Source organism: Halyomorpha halys, unplaced genomic scaffold (assembly GCF_000696795.3).
Source record: "Halyomorpha halys isolate HHAL.00 unplaced genomic scaffold, Hhal_1.1 Scaffold71.1, whole genome shotgun sequence".
NCBI classification, from domain to species: Eukaryota; Metazoa; Arthropoda; class Insecta; order Hemiptera; family Pentatomidae; genus Halyomorpha; species Halyomorpha halys.
In genome coordinates, this window is record NW_027107476.1 from 753867 (window position 1) to 780109 (window position 26243).

The following is a 26243-nucleotide window of genomic DNA, read 5'->3' on the forward strand; positions in this document are numbered from 1 at the left end:
AAATATCATATTTTTTTTTTCCTGTGGCAGCTCTAGAAGCATCACTTAATAAAAAAATATTAAGCCTATATTTATCTTTTTTTGTAAGTTTTCCTGTTATTTCATTTATAACCATACTCAGCTAGTCATGATTGTATTTACACATTCTTAATTTTTTATCCCCTTCAGCATTTGTTTTTCAAGCATATATAATTTTGTTTTGCTAATAAAGTAAAAATTACACCTAGTTGTTCCACAAAAATATTAGATGAAAGTTTGTGTCTGACACATGTTCGAAACCAGTCTTTAGTCTTTTATTGCCTGGATATTTTTGAAATTAATGTTTATTTATTTTTTTAAACAACTTTCACCATTATGTCAGAAACAATATTTATTTATTTTTATCAAATTTTATATTTTCATGTATACCTCAAACAAAATTCATATTTTATTAACTGTTCCTAGAAAACCTCAATTGAAAAATTGACCAAGTAAATGAAAACTTAGTCTATTTAATTTTATACTCAGTCCCTAGTTTTTAGAACAGTAAATATTTAAGAAGATGGTTGGGGTGTGGTGAGAGAAGAAAACAAATAAATTAAAACAATAAATAAATTTTGGGGTCCTTAATATTCACACTGAAATGTATCTGTTTGAACAGAACAAATTTATTAGTGAATAAGCACAAATTTCTTGAGAATAGCTTAGTGAATTTAAGATTTATTGTTGGTGAATTAAATTATAGCAACTAACATTTGTTACATCTATTCTCTGTACATTTGGTTTTAAATGAACGGCTTTATTGATAATTACCTTAATTAAGTAAAACCCTATCAATGTAAAGTAGCCCTCCATAGGTGTGGCCAAATCTCCACTCACTGGCTTCACTTATGCTCAGAGAGATGGTAGGGTTAAGCCACCTCCTTGGGGGAAGGAGTATAATGGAGGGGCAGAGGGGCAGCATAACCCTATTCTCCTTCAAAGTAAAAGTGAGGCCCAAAAGGCCATGTTATAGGACCTTAGGTTTAGGTTGAGGTTAATAGGAATGTCCACCATTGTAATCTTTACTGAAACCACAAATTGGCTGCACTAGACTAATAGCAAAAATAAAGTCAGGATAAATTTAAGGATTTCTATATTGCTGACAAGAAATTTATTCCTAAAATGGACATGAAGTGAGTTACAGAGGAAAAAATAGTTCTTTTTTTTTCTAAGCAGTATTTTTGAGATAATAGAAAAACATTAGAGGGATATCAAAAGCTTGAATATTTTAATGAATGGTAGTATCAATGCAAATTGCAGATAATTTTAATTTGCTTTCCGCTTCATGTTGCCTTCTGTTCAACCGTTCGCTTTGAACAACCCTGATGAAGCCCTACAAAGTAGGGCGAAATGTCGGACATTAAAATGGTTTTAAACTATTTGTTCTTCTTTTTTTGACCGCAACCCTGACCATCTTCTTATATTTAAATCTTTACAGTCAACTATATATACACATATAAAATTATGCACCTTTTTCAATTCAAAATATCTCTACTGGCCAAGTAAGCAAAGCGTTTGTATGGAACAAACTTGTATAACTTATATGGAATAACGGATATATGAAAAAAACAAAGTTGTGCACGTGTTATTAAATAAAATAATTAAAAGATAAGACTTTATGGAGAAAAGAGTGGTCACATGCATTTCTCATTGCAGCATTGCAATAGGTTGTGCTCATTTTCCATTTCACTGATTTTAGGGAGTTGGATCTCTAAGAATTTTGGTGCCCTGAAGACAGTGTCATTCATGATGGGTGTCTCCTTCATCATCCCTACACAATACAACATTTCATAATATGTTTTCCTATGGTTTTGACCAGGAATAGTACTTAACTTAAATTATGTAAGCTTTATTTGGTATAATGAATGTAGAGACTTTAAAATTAATTAGTTTAGGTTTAATCATTTGTCTTTATAAAAAAAAAATTGACCAAGTATTCTAATACAAACTTTATTACTATTACACAAAGGTAATAATGAAAATAGTTTACAATATTTTCATCCAGTTTCTATAAGACATCTTCCTTTACTTACAATATTGAAATGTGAAATAAAAGATATGAAACCATCAATAGCTCTGAACAAATCAGAAGTTATTACTTGTTGGCAGTTAATAATACCTTGGGCAACAGTTGTTAAACTTGCATATATTTTCAAATGTGCGAAACTTAATTCTACAGTTGATGATAGTTTTGCCACAGATGGGGTCTGACTAACCTGGGCAGAATAGAGTACCAGGTGAGCAGGATCCATGGCCAGTTCCAACATAGACTTTAAAAAAAAGTCCATTGACATTTGATTGATTGATGTTTATAATCATATATATGTCATGGAGTGATATACTGTCTCTAGTTTTTTATCCTTTGTTTAATTTATTTTAATACTTTTTCAATTTATTATAATAATAATCTGTAATTAGACTTAAACTTACAAATTACATATAATGTTCTTTTTAAAAGAAATTACTACCCTCTAATGCAGTGGCACCCAATCACCATAAGTGGATTGTGAGAAGCTGGGGGATGGACCATGGGAAGGGTTCATCAGCACATATTTTATGAGAAAACGTTGTTAAAACTGCTTTATTGATTTGATACCGTAACCGATGATTCAGTGTTAGCTAAAAGATTTTAACTCGTAAATACACTAATGAAGTGCCTCAGAATGCACTTTTAAGCAACCTAATTAACAAACATTTTCCAAGGGAAACCTCACTTTGCGATACAAAACTAATTTACAGCTTAGAACTTAAATCAGGATTAATTCTTTGATTGTTTGAAGTTTCTAACAGATATTTTATGACAATGCAACACACACTCATGGAAAGGTGAAATTATTTTGTTATAGTTAAAGTAAAACAATGATATATGTTATATAACGAAATTTTATTGTTATTTAATAAGTTTACATTTTACTAAGTTAATATGAACATAATGGAAGATACATTTATCCATTTATACTAAATAATAACTGATTAAGAACACGCTTAAAAAGATATGACTGAATAATATAGACCAATTTTCATATTCAACAATAAAACAAAAAAAATAGGATAAAATAATTCAGAATGTTAAAACCGTTCGACTTATTCCCGAAAGATAGAAGCACAAATCGAGAAATGTGAAAAATCATAGTTCCAATAAATGTCAATAGAGGCCAGCACCATCCAAACAATCGTTTTCAAAGTTAAAATAAAGCTGAAAAATATTTTGAATAATAGTTCAACTAACTAACATAAGGTAGCAGCACCAATCAAGAAAAGTAAAAAATAGTAGTTTCAATAACTGCCGCAAGGTGCCAGCACAATCCGGACACTATTTCTGAAGTCTGGCTGAATTTTTTTTATTTTATATTAGGATATTAGGAAGTTACAGGAGCTCATTCAGAAGGACCGATCCCATTGCTGACCAAATTATTGAGCTCTTTTAATCTTCTAATATCCTAATACAAATCAAAAATTTTCCTACTAGACTTCGGAAATGGCTGCTTGGATTGTGCTGGCCTCTTACGGCGGTTATTAGAACTACTATTTTTTACCTTCCTTGATTGGTGCTGCTACCTTATGTTAGTTAGTTGAACTATTATTAAAAATTTTGTCAGCTATATTTTGACTTTGAAAACGATTGTTTGGATGGTGCTGGCCTCTATTGACACTTTTCGGAACTATTATTGTTCACATTTCTCGATTTGTGCTTCTACCTTTCGGGAAGAAGTCGAACGATTATTTTAACACTCTGAATTATTTTATCCTATTTTTCTTCTTTTATTGTTCAGTATGAAAATTGGTGTATATTTTTCAATCATATCTATTTAAGCGTTTTCTTAATCAGTTATTGTTTAGTATGAATGGATAACTGTATCTTCCTTTATGGTCATATTAACTTAGTAAAATGTAAACTTATTAAATAACAATAAAATATCGTTATATAACATATATCATTGTTTTACTTTAACCATGACAAAATAATTTCACCTTTCCAAGAGTGTGTGTTGCATTGTTATAAAAGATCTGCTAGAAACTTCTAGCAATAAAATAATTAATCCTGATCTAAGTTCTAAGCTGTAAATTAGTTTTGCTCTGAACAATTAATTTATTTATAACTGGTTTTAATCAGTTATAATCTAGTATGCCAGATTAATACTTTATGTTCTTATTAACTTAATAAACTGAGAAATGTAAAAGCAATAAATTATTGTCATTTAATAAAATATATTATTACCCAACTAATATAAGGATAAAATAGTTCTATCTTCTTGTAAGTGTGTGGTAGATTGTTCTGAAGGATTTATCAGAAATTGAACTATTGAGTGTTCAGCTTTTGTCATAAGAACTGTGGGAAGATGAAAACAATCCAAAGGATTAAAAAGTTGGGAACCAATCCACATTGCAATTTTTAAAAGTAAGTTAAATCATTGAACAAAAAATCTGGAAACTTTCAAAACAGTTTTCTTTTTTTTAACTTTATTCACCACAAAATATTGCAAAATAAAAAAAAGTTAATCTTTTAAATTAGTAATACATTTTCTAAAAATCCTCAGATTTTATGATAAGTTAGATAAAAATCTCAAACTTTTCCAGAAATATGAAATTCTCTGAGTTTTCCATGTCTGCAGATACCCTGATTATAAATGATTTTTTTTTTGTAACAGCTATCCAGTTCCAATAGGTACTCATAATGACATTCCTAACTTTCAGTAAAATATTTGTTTTTGTTTTGAAATAAACAGGTGTGATCCAAAAGTTAAATTAAGTTAGACACTGCCTTTCCCATTCATTAATATTAAAGGAAATTGACATTATATTTATACCATTTAGTTTAATATTTAACAATAATTTACTTTAACTAATAAAAAGGAAGAGTAGATTTCAAAATCAGTAAATAAAAATTAAGTATATGTTCTAAAAATTTAGTCTATTACTAAAACCGTGAGCTAATGCAGTAAATTTATTACTGTATCATTGTTGGATGACAGAACTTTGATGAAAAATAATTTATTTTTTCTCTAACTCAATCTATTTTTCTAATTTAATGTTGGGTTGTTTATTTTCCTTTTCAGAGCAGTCATCTATAGTCTTTGTTTACCCATTTCCTCAAGAGGTTTATTAATTGTTGATGAGACTAGCTGAAAGTCTTAGGCTTGTTTTGTAGAAAGAATTGCTATTTCAGGTTGAAACATTTCTTTAATAAAATAAATAAAACAAACAGTTTTATCATCAACGATGAAATATACTGATGGGTACAGGTGTAAAACAAAAATTAACTAAAACTAAGGTAAATATATATTTAAAAAGCAATTGTATTCTTAAAAATGAATACAGGATAAATACAAGTTCTTAAAATAAAAAATAAATTTTTCTCTATCTACATTTTATACAAAAGATAAGCCTTAATTTTAGGACCCTTCTCTTAAAATTTCTAGTTCTTCGGGAGTAGTATGAAGTCTCAGTTCTTTTTCTACTAACAAATCCTGTATCTCTGGAAGATCTTCAGGTAGTATTTTTGCTGCTTCGTAGTAAAGAAACTGAAAAAAAAAAAAAAAATGATACTAATTATATAACTTAATTATTAATACTAAATCTTAATTCTTCATTAAGGGTTTCCAACTTGTGATAGAATGGTTGCTACATTGAAAACATAAGCATGGTCCCAGGCCACATTGTAATAGGCCAATTTTCTAAAAAAAAAAAGAAAAAAAAAAGAGATACCAGTATGAAAGACAATATAGTTTAGATGAAACAAAGGTTAAGATTAATTAATTTTTATTGATAAAAAATACTGTTTTACAATTTCCTGAAAGTGAAATAAAAATTAAATAATTGAATTATTCATACAAAAAATAAAAAAAACTCATAGAAATAAAAACATTCAAATATTTCGGTTTATTTGATTTTCTTATTTTACTTTTTACTTTCTATAACTGTATTAATGTATGTGACTCTAATTTTTTCTCCTCTTAAAATTTGCTATACTCCTTTCAACTGTAGGTTGCCACATCAAAACCTCTTATGATATATAATTTTTCAGCCTACAATATTTGGCATTAATAATAATATAATATAAAGTAAAATAGTATTATGAAGCTTACAGAACACATTTTTTAAAGCAGGCCCCCTTTTATGCCCAAATACTATTGATTTTAATGAAGACCAAAACTGAAAAATAGCCAGCCACAATTCATCAAAATGATTAGCAAACATGAAAAAACTAAACATGCTTTGGCAAGGTAGTGTAACATAATTATTTTACAAAAGTTGGCTCATTTTAACCATTAACCAACATAGCTGTTGAAAAGTTAAAATCTGATTGGATTTTGATAAAGTAAAAATATAATGAGGAAGAAACTCAGAAAAAAATACTTTTGACACTTTTTCAACACAGCTTAAAAAATAAATAAATTAAAAAACTGAATATAATGGCTAGCTATAAATAAATAAATATACCAGATATTTTAATATTTATAAGTATTTTCTAGGAGAATATTTGATACTTTTACAATTTTATGTTTCTGAGAATTTTGAAATGGTGGATGAAAAGCAAAAATTTGTATTTTCTTTTTCAATACTGACACCTTATAACTAACTTATATTTATTAATCTATTTGTGACCCCCTCTCCCTCCTATAGTTGGGTTATAGGTAAAAATCGACATACATTGAAAATAATAGGAGATGATCACTTTTACTATTAATCTAACAAGATAGTCCATTAATTCAGCAAGCAGTCATTAAAATTACACCATATACGATAAAATCATTGCTAGATCACTACACACAATACTAATAAAGATGTTTCCAAAATCACATTGGGTTCCATGGGAAAAAAAATTAGATAACTTTTTTGTTATATGCATAGATTCATACCTTGACCCATGGGCACTTTTCAACAGATCTATAAAAAATCTGTTTAATGTCTTCAGTATCTTTAAGGCTACTGGCTTGAAGAAAAAGCCTCCAAAACAGAGGGCACCGCTCATATGAACTTCTCAATTTTTCAAGAAGGTTTTGCAATCTAATCCCTACATTTCCTTTGTTGAACTGCTCTTTAATTAATCTGGTATGTGTTATGAAGTAGGCGAAAGCTGAAGCAAGAGGAGAGCCAGATGATAGGATTACAGACGTCATTTTTTGCCATTTTATTCCAACAACCTGAAAATAGAATAGATACAAACATTCAAAATTAAGTTGGCTCTTGATAATTCAATGCATTTTTATTGTATTTTTAAATCAAAATTGTACACTGGGCAGGCATTTTCTAATACAGTACTTATTTAACGGTGAAAGCACACAAAATTGTAATAATTACAATTAGAGACAATAAAAGATGGTTCTGTTATCCACATGTTAATGCCATCCATTTAGAATCTTTTTCCAAAAATCTGACTAACAAAACATATCCTTAGCCAGTTCCCAAATAATAAATTATCCATAACCTCTCCACATCGCACCTCTTTCTATGTATTTAATAGTTTTGTTATTTATTTAATATTTCTTTACAGATTACTTTATTTATAGTTTTATTTTTCCAATAATTTTTTTACAGTTTATTTCTAGACAATTTCATTACTGCAACTGCCACAGACTATTTTAAAACTTTCCACAACAGAGTAACCATCTAATTACAATCCTCTGACTCAGTTTTTATTCTTTATTTACTATTGCCATCTTATTTTGCAAATGATCAAAGATAATTCTTTACAAATTATAGCTATATATCATCGGGTACCAATGAAAGTGATCAAGTGTTATTTTTTTCCAATGTCATTTAATCAACTTTACCTTTAACTTGATGACATGTACACGGAGAGCAAATAAATATTGGATTTTGAAGTTTGAACTTTGGTATTGCTTGCTCAAATTTTTCACTTTCCGGGATAACAGAAATTTTCAAATGTTAACGTAACCAGTATCAAAACAGTTCTAGTGGACATGTAAACAATTTCAGATGTCCTAGTTCAGTTAGTTAGCAACAAGCTATTGAGAGTCAACTACATGCTTATACTTCATTCTTTTATGATATAAAACCTACCTCACACTTATTAATGGCATTATAAAATAATCCATTATTAGGGTAATGTTGTACAGCACGCAATAGTATATCATGTAAAATACTGAAATGACCAGCATTTTCTTTACAGTAGAGTAATGTAATATTCACGAGACATTCATAAAGTTGTTCCAACATCACATCAATCCTGAAATGTAAAAAAAAATCATGTATTCAAAAAGAATATATTTATTATTTTTTCCTTTTCTTATGTCGGCCCAAGACTCCCGTTGGAGTCCTACACTGTCCTTATTATTTTTTATAACTCAATCATAAAAAGGAAAATGGAATCTGTTGGAAACAAATAATTGTCACAATTACTTTTGGTGTTCTAAATGGGAGTATTACCCAGTTATCCTAAAATTTTTATTTTTTTCTCGGCCAAGACTCCCATTGGAATCCTATACTGCCTAATCATGGTTGGAGGTCAAAGTTTTTCATTTTGTGGGACCACCGCTCAATGAAAAAAAAAACACCCCAGGCCGGATTTGAAACGGCACCACCAATAGACATCAAATTGATAAGACAGTGTCTTAACCACTGAGCTACGGGCAGCCCAAATAACAACGAGACTTAACTTATTTTCTAAAATATACAAACAATAATACTTTTATACGGTCTGATAAATGTTCAAATCAAATCCAATACCAACAAAGGGGGATTGATTTTCACCTGATCTGATAAATTTTGGAGTCAGATCTGATCCTAATGAGTGCTTTCACATTATTAGACGGATATCGAGGTTGGATCCAACAACCTCCCACATTCCAAGCTCTCAGTTCGAGTATTAAAATGTTCTTATAGATAAAATGTATGGAAAAAAAGTAACCTAATGAAAGAATTATGGTATTAACTTCTTATTAAAAATTTATCCTATACAGATAAATTGTGTAATATCAATAGATATATCATTTCAGTCTTATCCTCATTGAAATAGTTTGAAAGGCCTAAAATACTGAATTTTAAAAAACTTTGTTTATAAGAAATAATAAACCATCTCTTATTGATATCAATAATAAAAAATGTTTAGGGTATCCCATATATTTCTCATTTTTAATTTTTATGAGAAATCAATAGACAATATTTGTTGTTTAAAATTGATTTACTGTGTCATACATGGACCACTCTACTATATCACTTTCTTCCATTTCTCAGGAAGCCTCACTATGCCCTCTCTCCAAAATTGTTGAAACTTACTTGCAATATATTCATCGAGGTGCATTTTTAGTTAGCTTCGGATCTGGAGCATTAATCATGGAGAGAAGTTTTAATGAGAGAAACAAGTAATAATTGAATGAGGCTAGGTTCGGGGAGTACGGAGGATTAAGTAGAATGTTTTTATTGTGTTTTTGATGCAAATTTTGATATAAAATCCAAGTCTCATCTTAAGTGAGAAACCTCTTTAAAAAATGATTTTTTTCATGACGCTGAAGAAACAAAGCACATGTAAAGATGCGCTTCATAAGTCCAGTCTCCGTTAATTGGAGTGGTACCCAAACTTCATACCGATTCACATATCCCATTTTGATTAAATGATAATATACCGTTGTCCAAGGAATGTTAGTAGCATTCACTATCTAGTTGATTTTAAACAATCTTGATGAGGTCCGTATCCATAGTTGCTGGAGGGCCGCTATGGTCTTTATCTTTCAAATCAAAATTCCCAACTCTAAATTTCTTAAACCAATTGTGAATGGTTCTAATAGTCATAGCACCACTCCCATAAACAGAGTGAATGTTGTCTACAGTGTTATCTGCACTACTACCTTTTTTAAAGCAATAAAGCATAACATACCACAAATGCTTCTTTTAGCTATTCATATTGCACGAGAGAATTTGCCACCAATGAAACGTACTTTGATAGAGCTGAGAGATGACTGAAATCAATGCCATAAATGGATAATAGATGAGCCTGCATGTTTACAAACATAGCCTGCTCAAGGTCATACATACCATGATGGCATTGAAAACACTTATAGGACATCCTAACATAAAATATGAAAGAACTCTGTAACTAAATACAGAGAATACATTTTGACTATTTTCATAAAAAGTATGGAAAGATGAAAACATATAATAGTAGTTTTTTTACCTATCCAATTAATTTAAATATAGTAAGAGAGGGTATTGACATCGTGAATAATAAGGAAGTTGAACTTGACATGAGCAATGATTTGAATTTAATGTAGGATTGTAAGGGAAAGTTGTGTGATGCGCAAACTGCAACAGCTTTTTAAAATATACTGAATTTATGCTATAATTAATACACCATTCATTAGAACTTACAACACGATAAATATTTAACTAAATAAAATAATTTTTAATAATAATTATAAGGCATACTCACAAGTTACCATTTCCGTTTTTGAGTTTCTCCAATTGTTGAATAGCATTTTCGATTATATTTGTACTCCTTTGGATTCCTTCATGAATAAAAGAGAACCAAGCATGTAAAGTCAACCATGATACAGCAAATTCAGGAAAAATTATTTCAGACAACCCAACTTCTGCATTCTTTATATCATGCAAAATTTCTGTAGTAATGTGGGTAAACTTTTCACTACTTTTAGTTAGGAGATCATCTCTAAATGCAATATTCTTCATAGGTTCTCCAAATGCCAGAGCAATAAAAGCAACTAAAATTTTTTCTCTACAAAATAACCAAACAATTAATCTATGATATAAATAAATTATAATCATTTAAGGAAATTCAACATTAATCGTCTATATATAATTAGTGAAAACAAAACTTTCCATAAGGTGCTTTATCATTAAAATCTTTTTTTTTCTTATATATAGTTATATTTTTTAATCATTAATTTAATCTATTTTTTTCTCTTACAACATTAAATTTCAATTGATAATACATATTTAAGAATATTGATACCATTTATTGAAAATATCAATTATGTGTACACATAATAACTGCAATTACCAGAAAATAGTATGTTTGGTATTAGGTGATAAATTAAAAAAATTAACTATGCAAAATTAACAAAGAAATATAACTAAAATAGTCAAAGAAATGGACCTTCAAATAGAAGTAAACAGATAAAATAAAATACTTACTTATTTAAGATAATACCTTCTTTTATCAAAAGTAAAATGTACTCTTTATACAGAGTACATAGATCTCTCTTTTCTAATGTCCCTGCTATCAAAGGAGGACTCCTCAAACTCATCGTCATTTCTAACACTTTTAAACACGCACTCAAATTACCTACTTCATATTCCAATAAAGCATACTCAATATACAATGGTATACAATCCCTATGTTGTTTTAAAAGTTTTTTGGCACGACTCAATAAATGTTTTACAAAGTCATCATTTGATTCATCATCTTTTACTCTCCGAACCAAGTATACCCATCTCCACCACCTTATCTGCCATACTAAAAAGCATATTTTGTTGTCTGAACTATAATGTATGCACTTCTCAAAAATAGAATTTACAAAATCAAAAAACTGATTCTGACCAAGACCAGTAACTAAGTACTGTGGTCCATAAAGAAGTTCTAGAACTATGTCCAAATAATCTTCATTGCCTGAAACTTGAAAAAAAATAAATAAATATAACCACTAAATAACATCTCTTAAGATAAAATTGAATTAAAAAAAATAAGTATATCTTACATTTAGCAGAAAGAATAATTTCAACACAATCTAAAGACCATGAAATTTTATCGAGTTTTGTAAATCTGTAAAATGCATCTGTCAAAGGCAGTGGTGGAACTTTTAATAGGAGAAGTGTATTCATAATGATACGTGTCTCACAAGATTTTGTAACAGGAAAAAGGAGCTGAGCAAGATCTTCTCTAAAAACCATTCTTTGTGGGTCTGAAGATTCTTCCACTGGAAAAAAATATATCCCTTCCCTCAATCTCTCTATTCGTAGCCAAAGAGAGCCCAATGGTAGCCCTGAGGTTATTACGCTATCTTCCAAACGTTCTACAAAGTAAAACAAGTTTTAGTAGAATTAATAAATATAATAATAAGTTTACTAATACACCTAGTGCTATGTATGTACATAGGCAGTATGCCATCAAAATGATGTCTCACGTATTTCATCTTTTGGAAGATGGACAATTTCTTTGAAAGCTTCTGATCCAGCAGTAGTCAAGTTTAGTTCAAGGTACAATTCAAGTAAGACCCACAGTTGCTCCCACAAACCAGACTGCCTCAGGAATAATCCACACTGTAGTAAAATATCTACATCATAAATAATATAACAGAATAAAATTGAAATTAATAAAAAATCTATTTTATCTTAATTACCTAAAATCACAAAAATGCATTGTTAAAAAAAAAAATAAATGAATAAATTAAACCCTTGATCATCACTTCTTTTTATTAAGTAAATTTCACTGTCAATAGTTGAAACTTTGAATGATGTAGAAAACAGTCAATTGTTAATATTTTTAAATGTATAATAAAAACTATTCATGTGCTAAATATATATATTTAATTTAACTATTGTGGTAAATAAAGTTCTGAATATTTTTATTTTAAGGGTGATTCTCAAATTAAAGGCAATTTTCTGACAGACTTTCAATAATTTTGACTGAATTTAAAATACGATTTTTTTATTACCTAGTTTGTACTGGCACTCAGCTTTTAATATTAAAGAGTAGATCAAATAGGTTTTATTTATTTATTTTTTTTGTGGAAAATTTGTAATTTTAAAAATGCAATAATGACGATAACAATTTTATAATAACAACCACTTTGAAGTTAATCACTTTTGAAAAGAACTAGGTGTAAAACAACAGATATGATTGATTAAGAGAAATTAAAGGGATAGAATGACTTTTTATTTACACTGTCCTTCAAAACAATAAATTATAGGCACATAACAATGAAAAATGCAAAGTTAACTACTGATCAAGATTGCACATAGTTATGTCTGAAATTTTCAGTTTCTTGAAATGGTTGTAAAATCACAGAAGAAGAACCATTCTTTAAAAAAGTTTCAAAGTTTTACAAGGCACTGTGTTCAATTTTATTGTAACAAAATTATTAATAACTAATTTACCCCTGCAAAAACTATCGCATTAAATATGTTTCCTTCTTCTCTTTAACTTATTTGAAATATAAACGATATCACACTCATTCATGTAAACAATATAATATTATCAAGAAAATTTATTCAACACATACAATTACTAAAGCTGCATATTGTATAATGTTGTATCTATAAGTAACAGTTTATGTAATAAATAATCATGTTGCCCCACTCGAAAATATTTCAATTTGTTAAGATTTAGCAATCCGTAAGCTTATATTAACCCTGAACTGTAGTCACTGAGAACTCATGGCTGGGCCGTACATGAATGGGTAAAGAATTTCTGGTGAGATTTGAAATTATTTGAACTGTTCGCTAAAAAAAAAAATACATTTTCGCAAATGGGTAGACTAAACATATTTAGTACAGAATTTTTAATATTTTGACCTCAAATTGTTCTAAACATTCTTGGAATATCCCTGTGTAATTTGAGCGATAAAACCTATGAATTGATTGAGTCTCTAGCTTAAAATACTGTTATATAAGCATAGACGCACGATTAACACATTGGATACAATCATTTTCAGGATATTGAGCTTGACTTATTTAAAAACATTCACGGTATCTAGTTGAATAATTTGAGCCATCAAATATAATAATTGACTGAGCCATCACTCATCATATACCTACAAACGAACAAATTATAATAAATATTAAATACTTTATTTACCCTATTTGTGGCTAGTCAGGTAAAATTATCAAAGAAGTCCGTAAAATTAATTTTCACAATATTTATTTGTAAAGATACAATATTAAGTAAATAAATGAAGTTAATGACATTTCATTTAATAAGTAATGGCCAATTTCCAAAGAATAAAGACCCCATGTTTGTTGGTGAAATGGCTATTCATTTATGTTAATCTTAACCCAGTATTGCCCAGGAAGTAACGAAGTATATTTTGAACACTACTGGATTAATACGAGATTTTGTCTAATACCATTTTTCTTTGAGTAGTATTCATATTTTGTTGTGTTTTAAGGCTACGTATGGGAAAGAACAAAACAACATGTGATAAGTACTCCATGGCAACCCTTGAGTTGTGTAAGCTAACCTTTCAATAAGATTTCAGTTCCTACTTTGAGCGCTATTTCAAAAGTGGTTTATTTTTGGGCTAAACGCAGGGCCCAATGTACTTGGATATTAATGCCTTCTTGAAATCTTTAAAACCAACTTTGTGCCGCTTCAATCTGTCAACTTACTACCATTGGAGTTTTGAAACTTCTCACTTTTTTTAATGCCTTTTATTACATATCCAGTAAGAATTTAAGAATCAAAATTGAGATTCATCAGTTCTGCAAGAAATTTTCTTTCTTTTGATACCTCATTGGTCAAAAATCACATCTAAACAGTAGTTTTTCATTTATTTAAAATTGATTCTTCGGTATATTTTTTTTTCAACAAATGTTTTTATAATAAACTATTGTTTTTATGACTGTGTTTTACTATTACAAAAAGTTTGATAGCCTGATAGTGAAGCATATTTCTAAAAATAAGAATTCTATATTTTTTCATGTTGTGGGTTTTTTTTTAAATAAACAAATTACATTATTTAATACAATAAATATCAGTAAACTAGTCGAACTGAATCACCCATGAAATTATTAGAGTCATGATGTGCTTTGTTGATTCCTTCCAAAGCCTTCTCGTAATTTATTAAAACACCAGGAGCAGCCATTTTTGATAAATTGAACTGAAGGGAGTTGATGACCCACATCCAACCTATCATATTTTGTGGATATTTGGTAACTAGAGCTCTAGCTTCAGTAGCAACCTGAAACAACATATTTATTTTTTAAAGATTAAAAAAAAGGTTTTACAATGATGATAATAGAAAGGATTTCCTTAAAATTTCCATAGATGGCAGCTCTCCTAACAAAACAAATATGAAATGAATTCCTATTTACACACTTATTCTAATTAAACCTTTCTAACCATTCAACAACGTTGTTGAAGGTAGGTTCTGTTATAAATGATGCTTTATTTGTGTGAAAAAGTTTTAAATTTAAGATATAAAAAGTTATATATGAAATCAGCAATTAGCCTACAGAAAAGATTTTAAAGAGCACAACATCAATATTTAAGGTTGTTGTACTGAGGGCCGAAACGTTGGAGAGTTTCTTAAAATAAAATTTGAGAGTATATTGGATTAAAATTTTGTGTGTTAATAATAATGGAATCTTGTTTAGACTATGAAAACATTAGGAAGAAGAAATGGATGAGTGATGAAACCTAGAGAACACAGCTTAAGGAGAAGATTAACCAATGTAAGACCAGGCAGCAGAAAATTAATACTCAACAGGAATGTAATCTCTTGAAAAGTGTAGTAAAAAAAAATGTTCGGAACAATAAAACACTATGTTCAAAAAGTACTACAGCATTACAAGCAGTTTGTCGAAGAAAAGTTTCAGAAAGACAACGAATTAAGAGCTAGACGACCTTATCATTCAACTGACCGGCTGAAGTGTTGGAAAGAGCAGTTCTCAGAGGTGCTGAATAGGTATTGTGAAGAACGAGAGGAACCTGGCTTTATCAAGCAAGAATATAAGTCAATAGAGGAACTTTAATAATAAGATATTAAAATTGAAAATTCTTATTTGTAGTCACTTACTTAATCAGAGTGAAATGAAATTAAACATACTAAGTTTCTTCCATTTTATTTTTACAATTTTCTACAAAACTAAAACAACAAAATAATATTCTGTTAATTCTTTGCAGTGCTAATCATAAAAAAATATATAGAACATTTTAGGTCAACACGATGAACAGTTGATATATAGAAATTCCTAAGCAAATTATACCAACAGAAGTGAAAGAATAATGAAAATTCTGGAGAAGAGATGAATACAGCTAGTTCAAGTTATACTGAAAATGGAGGGTTGTAGAGGAATAATTGCCCAGGAAGAGGGAAGAAGTGTCCAGCGAGAGGTATGAAACGGTTATATGCTCTAAACCCAAAAAACAGGATGTCTTAGATTGTTCCTACTATTGTTGAGTTTCCCTGCTTTCAGTGGCCTACAAGATATTCTCAAGGATACTGTTCGAGAGATTAAAACCCTTTGCCCATTAGGGAATTGGCTGCTATCAAATAGAATTTATGCAAGGGAAGTCTACCACCGATCAGATGTTCTCTATTAGAACTTAATTGGCAAAAGCAAGGGTGCTTGGGATCAGCATTCACCACTTATTTTTAGATTTTAAGTCAACCTATGACAGTGTTTCAAGAGTTAGGGATCTCACCAAAACTTGTACGCCTGGTCAGCATAATAAAGAAGGTGAAATGTTATTTGCGAATTCAATGAAGTACTTCCAATCTTGCACACAAAGGACTCAGACAGGAGAAATGCCTAGCATCTTTTTAGCAGGTGTGCAATGTGGAGATTCGGAATCCTGGTGGGTGTGACAGTATTTAACAGATCAACTCTGATCCTAGCCTTAGCTAATGTGATTAGGAAGAACTTTGAAGTCATTAAGTAAATCTTTATCAACCTACAAAGGAAAACTGCAAGAATGGGAGTAGTGGTAAATGAAACAAAGATGAAATGCATGCATGCCAACCTCATTGGTATGGTTCATGTTTATGGACAGGTTTACATTGGTCAGCAAACCTTCGAGAAAGTAGAAGAATTTTTATACTTGAGAATTCAGGTGAACTCCAGAAACAACATTAACCCTGAAATCCATCGTCGGATAATGGCTAGAAATAGGTGCTACTATGGACTCCAAAGGTACCTTAGAAGCAGAGAGATATTTAGGCATGTTTTTCTAAAACTTTTACTAGACCTATGCTGACATACAGATCTGACTGCTAAACGCTCCCAAGAAGTTGGGAACTGTCTCTTTTAGATTTGAGCGCCAAATACTTTGTAGAATCTATGGGGTGGTATGTAATGATGGAGTTCAGAGACAGAGCCCAAATGCAGAGTTGATGGTCCTCTACATTGAATTTTATATTGTGACCATAATTAAGATAATCTGACTACAGTAGGTGGGACATGGCCGAGGAAGATACTAAGTGAAAGATAACATGAATGGAGATTAGTAGGTAGACCTGTGTGGTAGAGGACACTCGGTCCATTCTGGGCATTTGTTCCAGGAGAGCAGCAGCACAGCAAAGAGATGATGGGTGATCGAAGTTGCAGATGGCCTAGCTCCCTTGGAGAATATAGTGTCAGTTAAGAAGAAGAAAAGGAATAATAAAATAGGAATAAAGGAATAACAGAAGCTATAGGCAATTAGAGGAAGCCCAGACTTGGTTATGGAACATAGTTTTAGATTTAACAGCGAGAATTACTTCATTAAAAATGGAACAAATGAGAGATTTCGAGTTTCAATTTTTTAAACAAATATTAAAGTACCTTGTCTAATGGATAAATAGATTCAGTTATAGACATCTTTTCATGCAGTAATTCATCGGCATCGGGATTAATTAGAAGTGCTCGATCCAAAATAGACAATTTCTTTTCACCACGGCCTCGAACACTACCAATACCAGAATCCTGTAAAACATACATTTAATAAATCTTACAGATCAACTATGGTTCAAAGAATTTGATTAATAATTTTATAAGTTTACTATACTTATTACATAGATTTCAAACAAAGTTCATGATTGACTTAAAGAATATACAATCAAATAATATAAAATAAAAGAGAATCACATCTAAGTGATGATGCTAAATGCTGAAATAAAACAAGAGGGTCAACAAGAGAACATATTTTAAAAGAAACTTTATAGTTCTTTGATGTCATGTGAATTCACAAAAGATTCTCTGATCTTGAAATCAGTGTTGGTCAATAGCCAACTTCTCCAATCAAGATCTGTGAGTTTCTAGCTATCAGTCTGTGATGTTCTTTGCTCAACCTTCTCTGGTTCCAAAAACAATGAATTTAAGAGAAGTACTGGGATCTCTTGAATAAGCCTGAATACATTTTACATGCATTATTATTACTTTGTTATATGTATATATTTATTTTGTTTGAAATTTTGAAATTTATTACTACAAATTTAATTATCATAGTTATATTTTTACTTATTTATTTTTTTATGCTGTAAGAATAGATACATTTATCAAAGTAACAAATTTCCCTTACATGTGACAGATTATACAATTTTATAACCAAAATATTTTTAAAAAATTATTATTTATAAGTAAGATAACAATCAGTAATATTACTTGCTGGAATGTAATTCATAAACTGTCTAGTAAACTATCAATATTAAGTAAAACAAAACATATAGCCCAAAGAGGTATATATTATAATTTAAGCATCAGTTGATCAAAAAACAATGAATAACATAGGCAACACAAAATTAATACTGCACATTAATGTGTCAATAAACAACTGATATACATTAACAAACTTAGAAATTTGATAGAATTACCAGGTATGTAAACAAGAAAATTGAATTATCTTAAACATGGCACTGGTTGCCAATGTAGTTACTGTTAAACTATATCATTGGCACCATTTTCTTCTTTTGACATCTGATTAAGATTTTAAACTCACAACAAGTTTCAAGCAATAGCTATTAATGGCTTTGAACATGTTGAATTCTGTGCCTAAAAACTAAGATTTGCGAACAGCATTGATTTTCTGTTACTATTTGAAAAAAAATGCTACAGAATCACATTGCATTAAAGCTTACGTTGAACATGATCTTGGTAAATCACAGTGCTTTAAGGAGTTCAAAAGTGAGAATTTTGACACAAGAAAAAACATTGAAGACAGCGAAAGAAGAAGATAACACTCAAAACGCAACAGTTCATAGATCAATTAAATATGGCACGAGAAGTTTTCTTCACATGTTTGAAAGTCATGGGAAAGATCCAGATAATGGGAAAATGAGTTCCACGCGAAGTGAATCAATGATAACAGGAAAATCGAAAAACCACTTGTGAAATGTTGCTTCCCAGGTACAAAAGAAAGTTATTTCACCATTGAATTGTGCCTGGTAATGAAAAGAAGCTACATTTTGAGAATCCTAAACATAAAAAATTATGAATGTTGTTTCTTTGGGAAATACTTTCACATATGGCTTACTCACCAGACTTGGTGGTTCCATATGAGTATTACTTATTAGCATCCATCAGACACACACTTTTGGAGCAATGCTTCACATATTATGAAAATGGCTTCATAGTTATGAAGTCAGTTGGTTTGCCTTAAAAGAAGAACAGTTTTTTTGCCATGGCGTCCACAAATTGTTAGCCGATTGAGCTCTGAATACTCTAGGCCAAAACGGTCCGTAGGGACAGAGCCCAGCTATCACTGACCATCACTGAGGCCAGAATACCTTTTCACTACACTGAAGTGACTATTCAAGGTGCAAACAGTAATAAAGTATAGTAATTCTTTTGGAGAAGGTTAAATAATTAAAGAGTGTTATTTTTTTAGTATTAAAATTAATTATTATACACATTAAATTTTACAATCAACTAAAAAACTTAATTTGATATATAACAGAAATTAATAATTTAATTGTGTGTGAAAAATCCGTACATTAGACAAACTGAAGCATCCTTTGATACTTCAAACAGGAAGGAACTCTTGTTATAGTCCATACACTGTTGTACACATTTAAAATAATTGTTTATCTACTCGGTAATTTCAGAAACTAATTCCTCCGGAAACATCATTTGAAAGGCATCTAAGGGTGTTCTGGATTACGATTTCCCTTTACTTAATTTCCTGGGCCGTTTTCGATTTGTTCTTCTTTCATTGATTGATTATTCTGATTCACTGTCTGATGACACTATATTATATTTTACTTTTGTCTTTTGTGAAATATTGTTCTAGATTCAAAATTTTGTATGATGTCATGAATAAAACATAATCAAACAAATTATATATAGCACTATACATCATTGTTGATACAAGCGCGAATGTGAGGTTCTTACATTCACAATTGAGTCATTTTGAGTGCTTTGAATCGAGAAAAGGTGACAGTACAGATAATTATTTTGAAATCTGATTGGTTAAAGAGAGTGACATAAAATGGGATTTCCGGTTTGGAAATTCTTGGAGATTTTGATGACCCTAATGGTAATCAATGATAGCACCTAAGCAATGATAGCATACCTAAGGAAGGCAATGATAGCAACTAATGAGTCCTCCTATGATAATTTTACTCGAGAGTGACTGCATATTGATCTAAAAAATCAACAAACACATAGCTGTGGATGAAGTCCACGCCGATAATTTAGAGAAAACATATATGCGGCCTTAGTCCACACGGATGACTTATACCAAACGTACATATACGTCCATAGAGCTCAAAGGGTTAAAGAGATGAGAAAATGTGTAGCCTGTCATGAACAATACTTAGAAAATCTTATTGATATACAATAAATGTGTATTTTCTAAACAAAAATTTCAGTTCCATATGTACATAATTGGTAAATGAAAAATAATAGTCTATTTGAATATGTTTTTCTTAAATTACCTGGAGCTTCACATAATCCAACCAGATATTAACATTATGAGGTTCATTTCTAAGTGTTTGATTGAAAGATTCAGTACGTTTAAGAAATTCTTGAATATCCATTGGTTCTGGATTAATTAATGAATTTCTAACTTCATTTTCTTCATCTAGTTTCTTTTGAAAGTAGCGAGATTTATCCTTTTTACGTTTTTTTTTCTTCTTTTCAACATTGTAACTGAAAACAAAAATTTTTAATTTAATTTTTGGAAATAACAAAGATTAAATATTGGGTATTTTGTCAGTTTCTATCTAGTTTTAGTTGATTGTTTGTTGCCTTATTGCTTATTTTGCTTCAATAAGGATCTATGTATCCATGCAATTGAATATCTTTTCAAAGAGCACCTAACATGTTACGAATATATAGTCATCAGGTTATTACACAATGTAAACAAAAATTAGAAACAACGCACATTCTACAACAGAACTTTAATATGCCAATAATAGTTTTATCAATCTTATAGTCCTACTTATCTTGGCAAATTTCAACATTTTATGCAATCTAATCAAGGCTCAACTAACAGCTGCATTTAACAAAAAAAATTGGAGTTATGCGTTTGTAAGGTTTAGTTTTTTCATAATTTATTTTCTACTGGATAAATCCAGGCTTTCCATAACTAAGAACCTTCCCAAAACAAAAACAATCATTAAGAAAAACAGCATGTAAATCTCTTAAGTAAATATTGCCAATAAATGACATTCAAAATTTATTATTTTTAATTTCTTTGATGAATCAATGATCTTTGATGAAGGGTTCCAGACGATCCTAAAACAAATATAATTTACCTTTTTCTAAAAAACAAAAAAAATGTTGGCCTAATTTACTTTACTTGAAGCCTCTTTCGGTTTTTATAATTTCTGTGAATATTAAATAATTTGATGGAATTAGAAATATTTTGCCCATTTTTCAGAAATAAATAAATTGAATGGAATATAATATCCTTCCAAAAAATTTATACTTTCTGAGTTAGGCGCCAATAAAGTTTAATTTTGTTCATAACTTTTTTTCTACTGGATAAATTCACAATTTAAATAGCTAAGAACTTCGGAGATCTTATATAAGTAACAAATGAATATTAAATTTTTATTTATATAGATAATAAAATTGACATTATAGGAACATTGACAGAATATTCTATGATTGTAAATGGAGGATAAAATGCATTTCCATCTCATTAGGTAAATTTACCAGGGCAATTGCCTGAAGTTTCTGTTATTAGATTCTATACTCAATTTTTATAAACTGAGTGGCAGTAAAATAGATAATAATATAACATTCTACACCAGCAGTCAGGTAGAAATTGACAAATTGGAAGGTTATACAACTCAATCAAGAATAGTCAAGGATTGCAAAGAAACTCCTAAACTCTACTTGCTCTGCTATAGCGTTTGAGTTTAGTGGGTTCCTAGTCATTCAGAGTACCAGGTAATAAAATGATAGCAAATAGACTGCCAGAAATGGTCTCTGGTTTTACCTAAGCCAATATGAGGAATAAGACATGGTAAGAGGACAATGAAGGCAGCTTATGGCAACAAAACTATACAGGTCTGGCTGTTTTTTTAATAGCTTCATATCAACCCGTTTCTGAAGGGTCACTATGGGAAATGCACAATTATTCTGCATTTGGACATCTAGACCCTTAGAGATTTGACAGAACAATATAATAGCAACTAGATTTTAACTACAAAAATAATGCAGGTTTTCCCCATAATTAAGTTTTAACACTAATTGTGTGAACAAAAGAAATCCTTACTAAATAATTCCATATGTACTATAATAAACCTTTTTTTGGACTCAACTTCATCCAAAGGTATTTCAATAAAATCATTTTTGCTCAGGCTTTTTAAAAGCCTTTGAAAATATAACATATAAGAGCAATTAATAACCTTCACAAATTTAAACTAGGGTACATTTCATAAACTCCTTATAATAACAATAAAGGATGGCGTCATGGGACCATTAATGAGTGTGTAGTTCAGCATTGGTTCCAGAAGTTTTAACGTGAAGATTTCAAGCTAGAAGGCAGTCAAGATATTGAGCATCATTTTATAGTTCAGAAAGACCAGTAGAAGTCGAGAGTGAAACAAAACTAAAGAAATGGCAGAAGGATTCGGTGTAAACCAATCCACTGTTGTACTCTACCTGGACCCTTTTGGTAAAAAAAAAAAGCTTGCAACAAGAGTTAAACAAGCACCAATGTTGCACAATCAATGCTGTGACGATGCATGCAAATCACGTGACCATTCTCCTACTGACTTTTACTTTTTTAACAACCTGGACACCTTAATAAGAGTGAAAAACAGTAAAAACCAGAGTGGTTTGTAAATTAAATCTAACCAACAAAATTAAACCACCAATAACCAATAGAAATAATTAATGTCATCTATTTTATAGAATAAGTTACCTTATAGTGGCCTTAGTAAGTTTCACTTGAGGAACTGAGTATCCTGAATTTCTTTTTAAAGCTTTGCTATCTTCATAGAATAACAATGCTGAATCACTACTCCCTCCTTCAATATTTTTCTTACTGAAAAAATAATTAGTATACTGGTAGATTTTTCATCATGTGACTGTAACTATAGACTATCAAAAAAGGGTGGAATTTGTTTTCTTAGTAATGATTATGAAACAACAAATTATTATCGACATTTTTCATTTTAAATAAATTAAAACGGAAAAGACTAAAAAAAATAAATAAATAAATGTAAAAGAATTATAAGCCATTTTCAGTTTGTTTTTCAAACTCTTCTAATCCGTTTCTTACACATATTATAATTAGATATGATACATAGCAATATGAAGTAGAGTATGATATAAACTTTGATAAAATAGTATAACTTAAAAAATTACCGTATGAAACAAATCTTACAGTAATGATAAAACTCCTTATAATTGACGATGATGAACAACAAATTAAAGTGGAATAGATAAAGTCCAAAAGATACTGAATAAGTTAATATAGAAGTTTGAAGTTTCATCCATAAAGTATAATAAATACATACCCCTAGTTAAAATATAAATTGTGAAGAAATAATTTTTAGAAAACTCTTACAAAAAGATTGCTATCATAATCTTCATTGTTTAAACTTATTTGAGATTTGATTTTACATCAATTAATTCTCTTCCCAATTAGCAGAATCTCAAACCCTTTGGGTGTTAAACTTACCTGTTAAAGTTAATTGTACTTTATTTAAATAGTTGAAACTAATCACAGAAAAATCAAAAATTAATAAATGAAATATAAGCAACACTGAGTTGGACTAAATAATTGGATAAGAGTAGACCTGTTATGTGATGATAATAGGCAATGATACTTCTACATTATATTAATTTTGTATATCTCTTTGTTTTGCTTTTCTTGAAAGAAAATGTTAAAATTTAAAAGGAGATAAAAGGTTATATTAATTCAATTTGGAAATATAAACTCTATCTGATATCGCCATTAAATTATTAAAGCTAAAATATATATTAATAAAACATTATTGCCTAGCCAGAGTACACAATAAGAATGTAAAACAAATAAACAAAGATTAAACAAAATTAATATATTTTAGGACAAATACCACATAAATTTACTTAATTGAAAACTAAAAATTAATTTTTATTTTAAAAAGAATCAATAAATAATTGATTTTGATTTTAACAAAATAAAAACATCACAGAATTTTTTAATTTCATTTGCCTTTTAATTTTCATCAATAAAACATTAATATATAAATTCATTTCCTTATAATCAAAAACTTTCATTCACATTTAACATTTTAGACATTATGGAATAAGTTAGTTTCCTTGTCTATCTGTCTGTTTTTAATGAAATTTGTATTCAGATACAATCATTCAAACCGTCGATGAGATTTTTAGGGTTAGTGCAAGTTAGTACCTAGTAGGCTCTACATCAATATATCAAATTCTGAACGGTACTTTCATTTAAAGAAGGGCAAATATATTTTGCTTGACATATGCATATTTTGAAAACAGCTCATCAGATTTCCTAATTGGAGGAAGTTGGAGGTTGGTGTAAAACAGGTATTTTATCAATTTGATCAGATTCCATGTACTACTTACTTTTGCTTAAGGATGTACAGCAATATTTTTTTTTGATAGGCATATTCCAAACATGGCTCCTGAAGATTTTATTAAGAAATAGGTAATCATGTATATACCTATTTAATTACTAAACTTCATTGATGTTACATTTTAATTTACTGCCATAAATATATAACTTAAATGATTATAGTTATTGTACTGTTGGAAATAATGATTTTAATTTCAACTAAAAACAAAAAAAAAAAGAAATAGAGTGGGCTTAAGTGGCAGTATCTTCACTGCTATGATAGATATCACTCCAGATTGACAATGCTACTATACTGCCATAATAGTAAAAGTTCTCATGGTGGTAACTGTCATGAAAACTTGAGTATAAATCTCCTAGCTCATAAATATGAGCTGCTGCAGTGGCTGTAACATTACCTACCATATCACTGCTCCTATATATACTATCAACTATCTATCCAGACATGTGCAAAAATACTGCAATGACAGTAAATACTTTCAAGACAGAGACAACAATTATATAGTTCCAAATTTGCATTGGCTACCATGACTCTTTACCACATACACGGACTTTAATATGACAGTATTTTCACTGCCGCCACATGTATTACATCTATCATGATGGACCTAGTGTGACAGTACTACTACAATAGTACTTTTAAATTTATATACCTTCTGTGTTTTTTCTTCTTACTCTTTTTAGAATGACTTTTTGAACGCTTCTTTTCACTTTCTTCCTCATCAGAGTTCTCGTCTAAGGATGAAGAAGCAACAGTAGATTTTATTTCAGGTGGAACAAAGGATGAATTATTCAGCCAGGATGGGCCTGCTTCTTTTTCAGGAACTAACCAAAATCATAACATCAACTTTCAATACAGTGAATACAATTCATCATAATCAATTCAAAACATAGTATAAAAAATGGTGTCTGAGTTCAATAAAACTTTCAATTGCGATCTATTTTGTTAAGTTAAATGTTTAATAGGAGGTAACGGTAAGGAGAAAATTCTATTGCTAAATTATACACGTTGAAATTGATTATCATTGACTTATAATGGGTTTTTTGATAACAAACATTAAAATTTCATAAATGGGAAATTCAAATTTCAATAATAATGATTAACCACAGGACGACTAAAATGGGATAAATACTGATCCTGACTTTTTTAAACAATTATTTAATATAACTTAGAAGACATACCGCTTTCATTTTTTAAAGAGTTATTGGAATCAAATGCAGGAAATAATGACATTCTCCATGTACATAATCAACAACAATAAAGCCAGGATAACAAGGAGGTTAAATAACCTCAAATACAAACAATGAACAGGGGGGGGGCCTTTTAAGTTAATTAATAATAGAGTTCATTGAACATATTTTTTTATAATATAACTAATTTTATCTTATGTCAAATAAAAACGGAGTACAAATTGTTGGACTGGGAATAATGGTTATTTTATGGCTGATAATGCTAAATATTCAAAATATTTGGAGAGGGACGGTGATCTATTTTAATTTTAAAAACTTTACTTTTCATAAATTGATTATTGCATAAAAATAATTTTTTCATCCAATATTAATT

The 26243-nt window shown here is 29.7% G+C and overlaps 1 protein-coding gene across 2 annotated transcripts; it reads right to left on the reverse strand.

Moving 5' to 3' along the window:
• Positions 1-5283: 5283 nt before the first annotated feature.
• LOC106692792 (nuclear exosome regulator NRDE2) lies at positions 5284-25958 on the reverse strand. 2 transcript variants are annotated; one of them, XM_067045810.1, is made up of 13 exons: positions 25862-25958; positions 25333-25504; positions 23012-23134; positions 20571-20784; positions 17482-17622; positions 14717-14897; positions 12123-12272; positions 11697-12011; positions 11134-11608; positions 10412-10714; positions 8047-8212; positions 6882-7166; positions 5284-5543 (listed from the first exon to the last, which is right to left on the reverse strand). In XM_067045810.1, exons 1-13 carry the CDS (start codon positions 25911-25913, stop codon positions 5415-5417), a joined length of 2706 nt encoding a protein of 901 aa, XP_066901911.1. In that variant the 5' UTR covers positions 25914-25958; the 3' UTR covers positions 5284-5414. The 2 variants fall into 2 exon arrangements, with proteins under 2 accessions (XP_066901911.1, XP_014294454.1); XM_014438968.3 differs by having other exon boundaries at positions 11134-11614.
• Between the last annotated feature and the right edge of the window lie 285 nt (positions 25959-26243).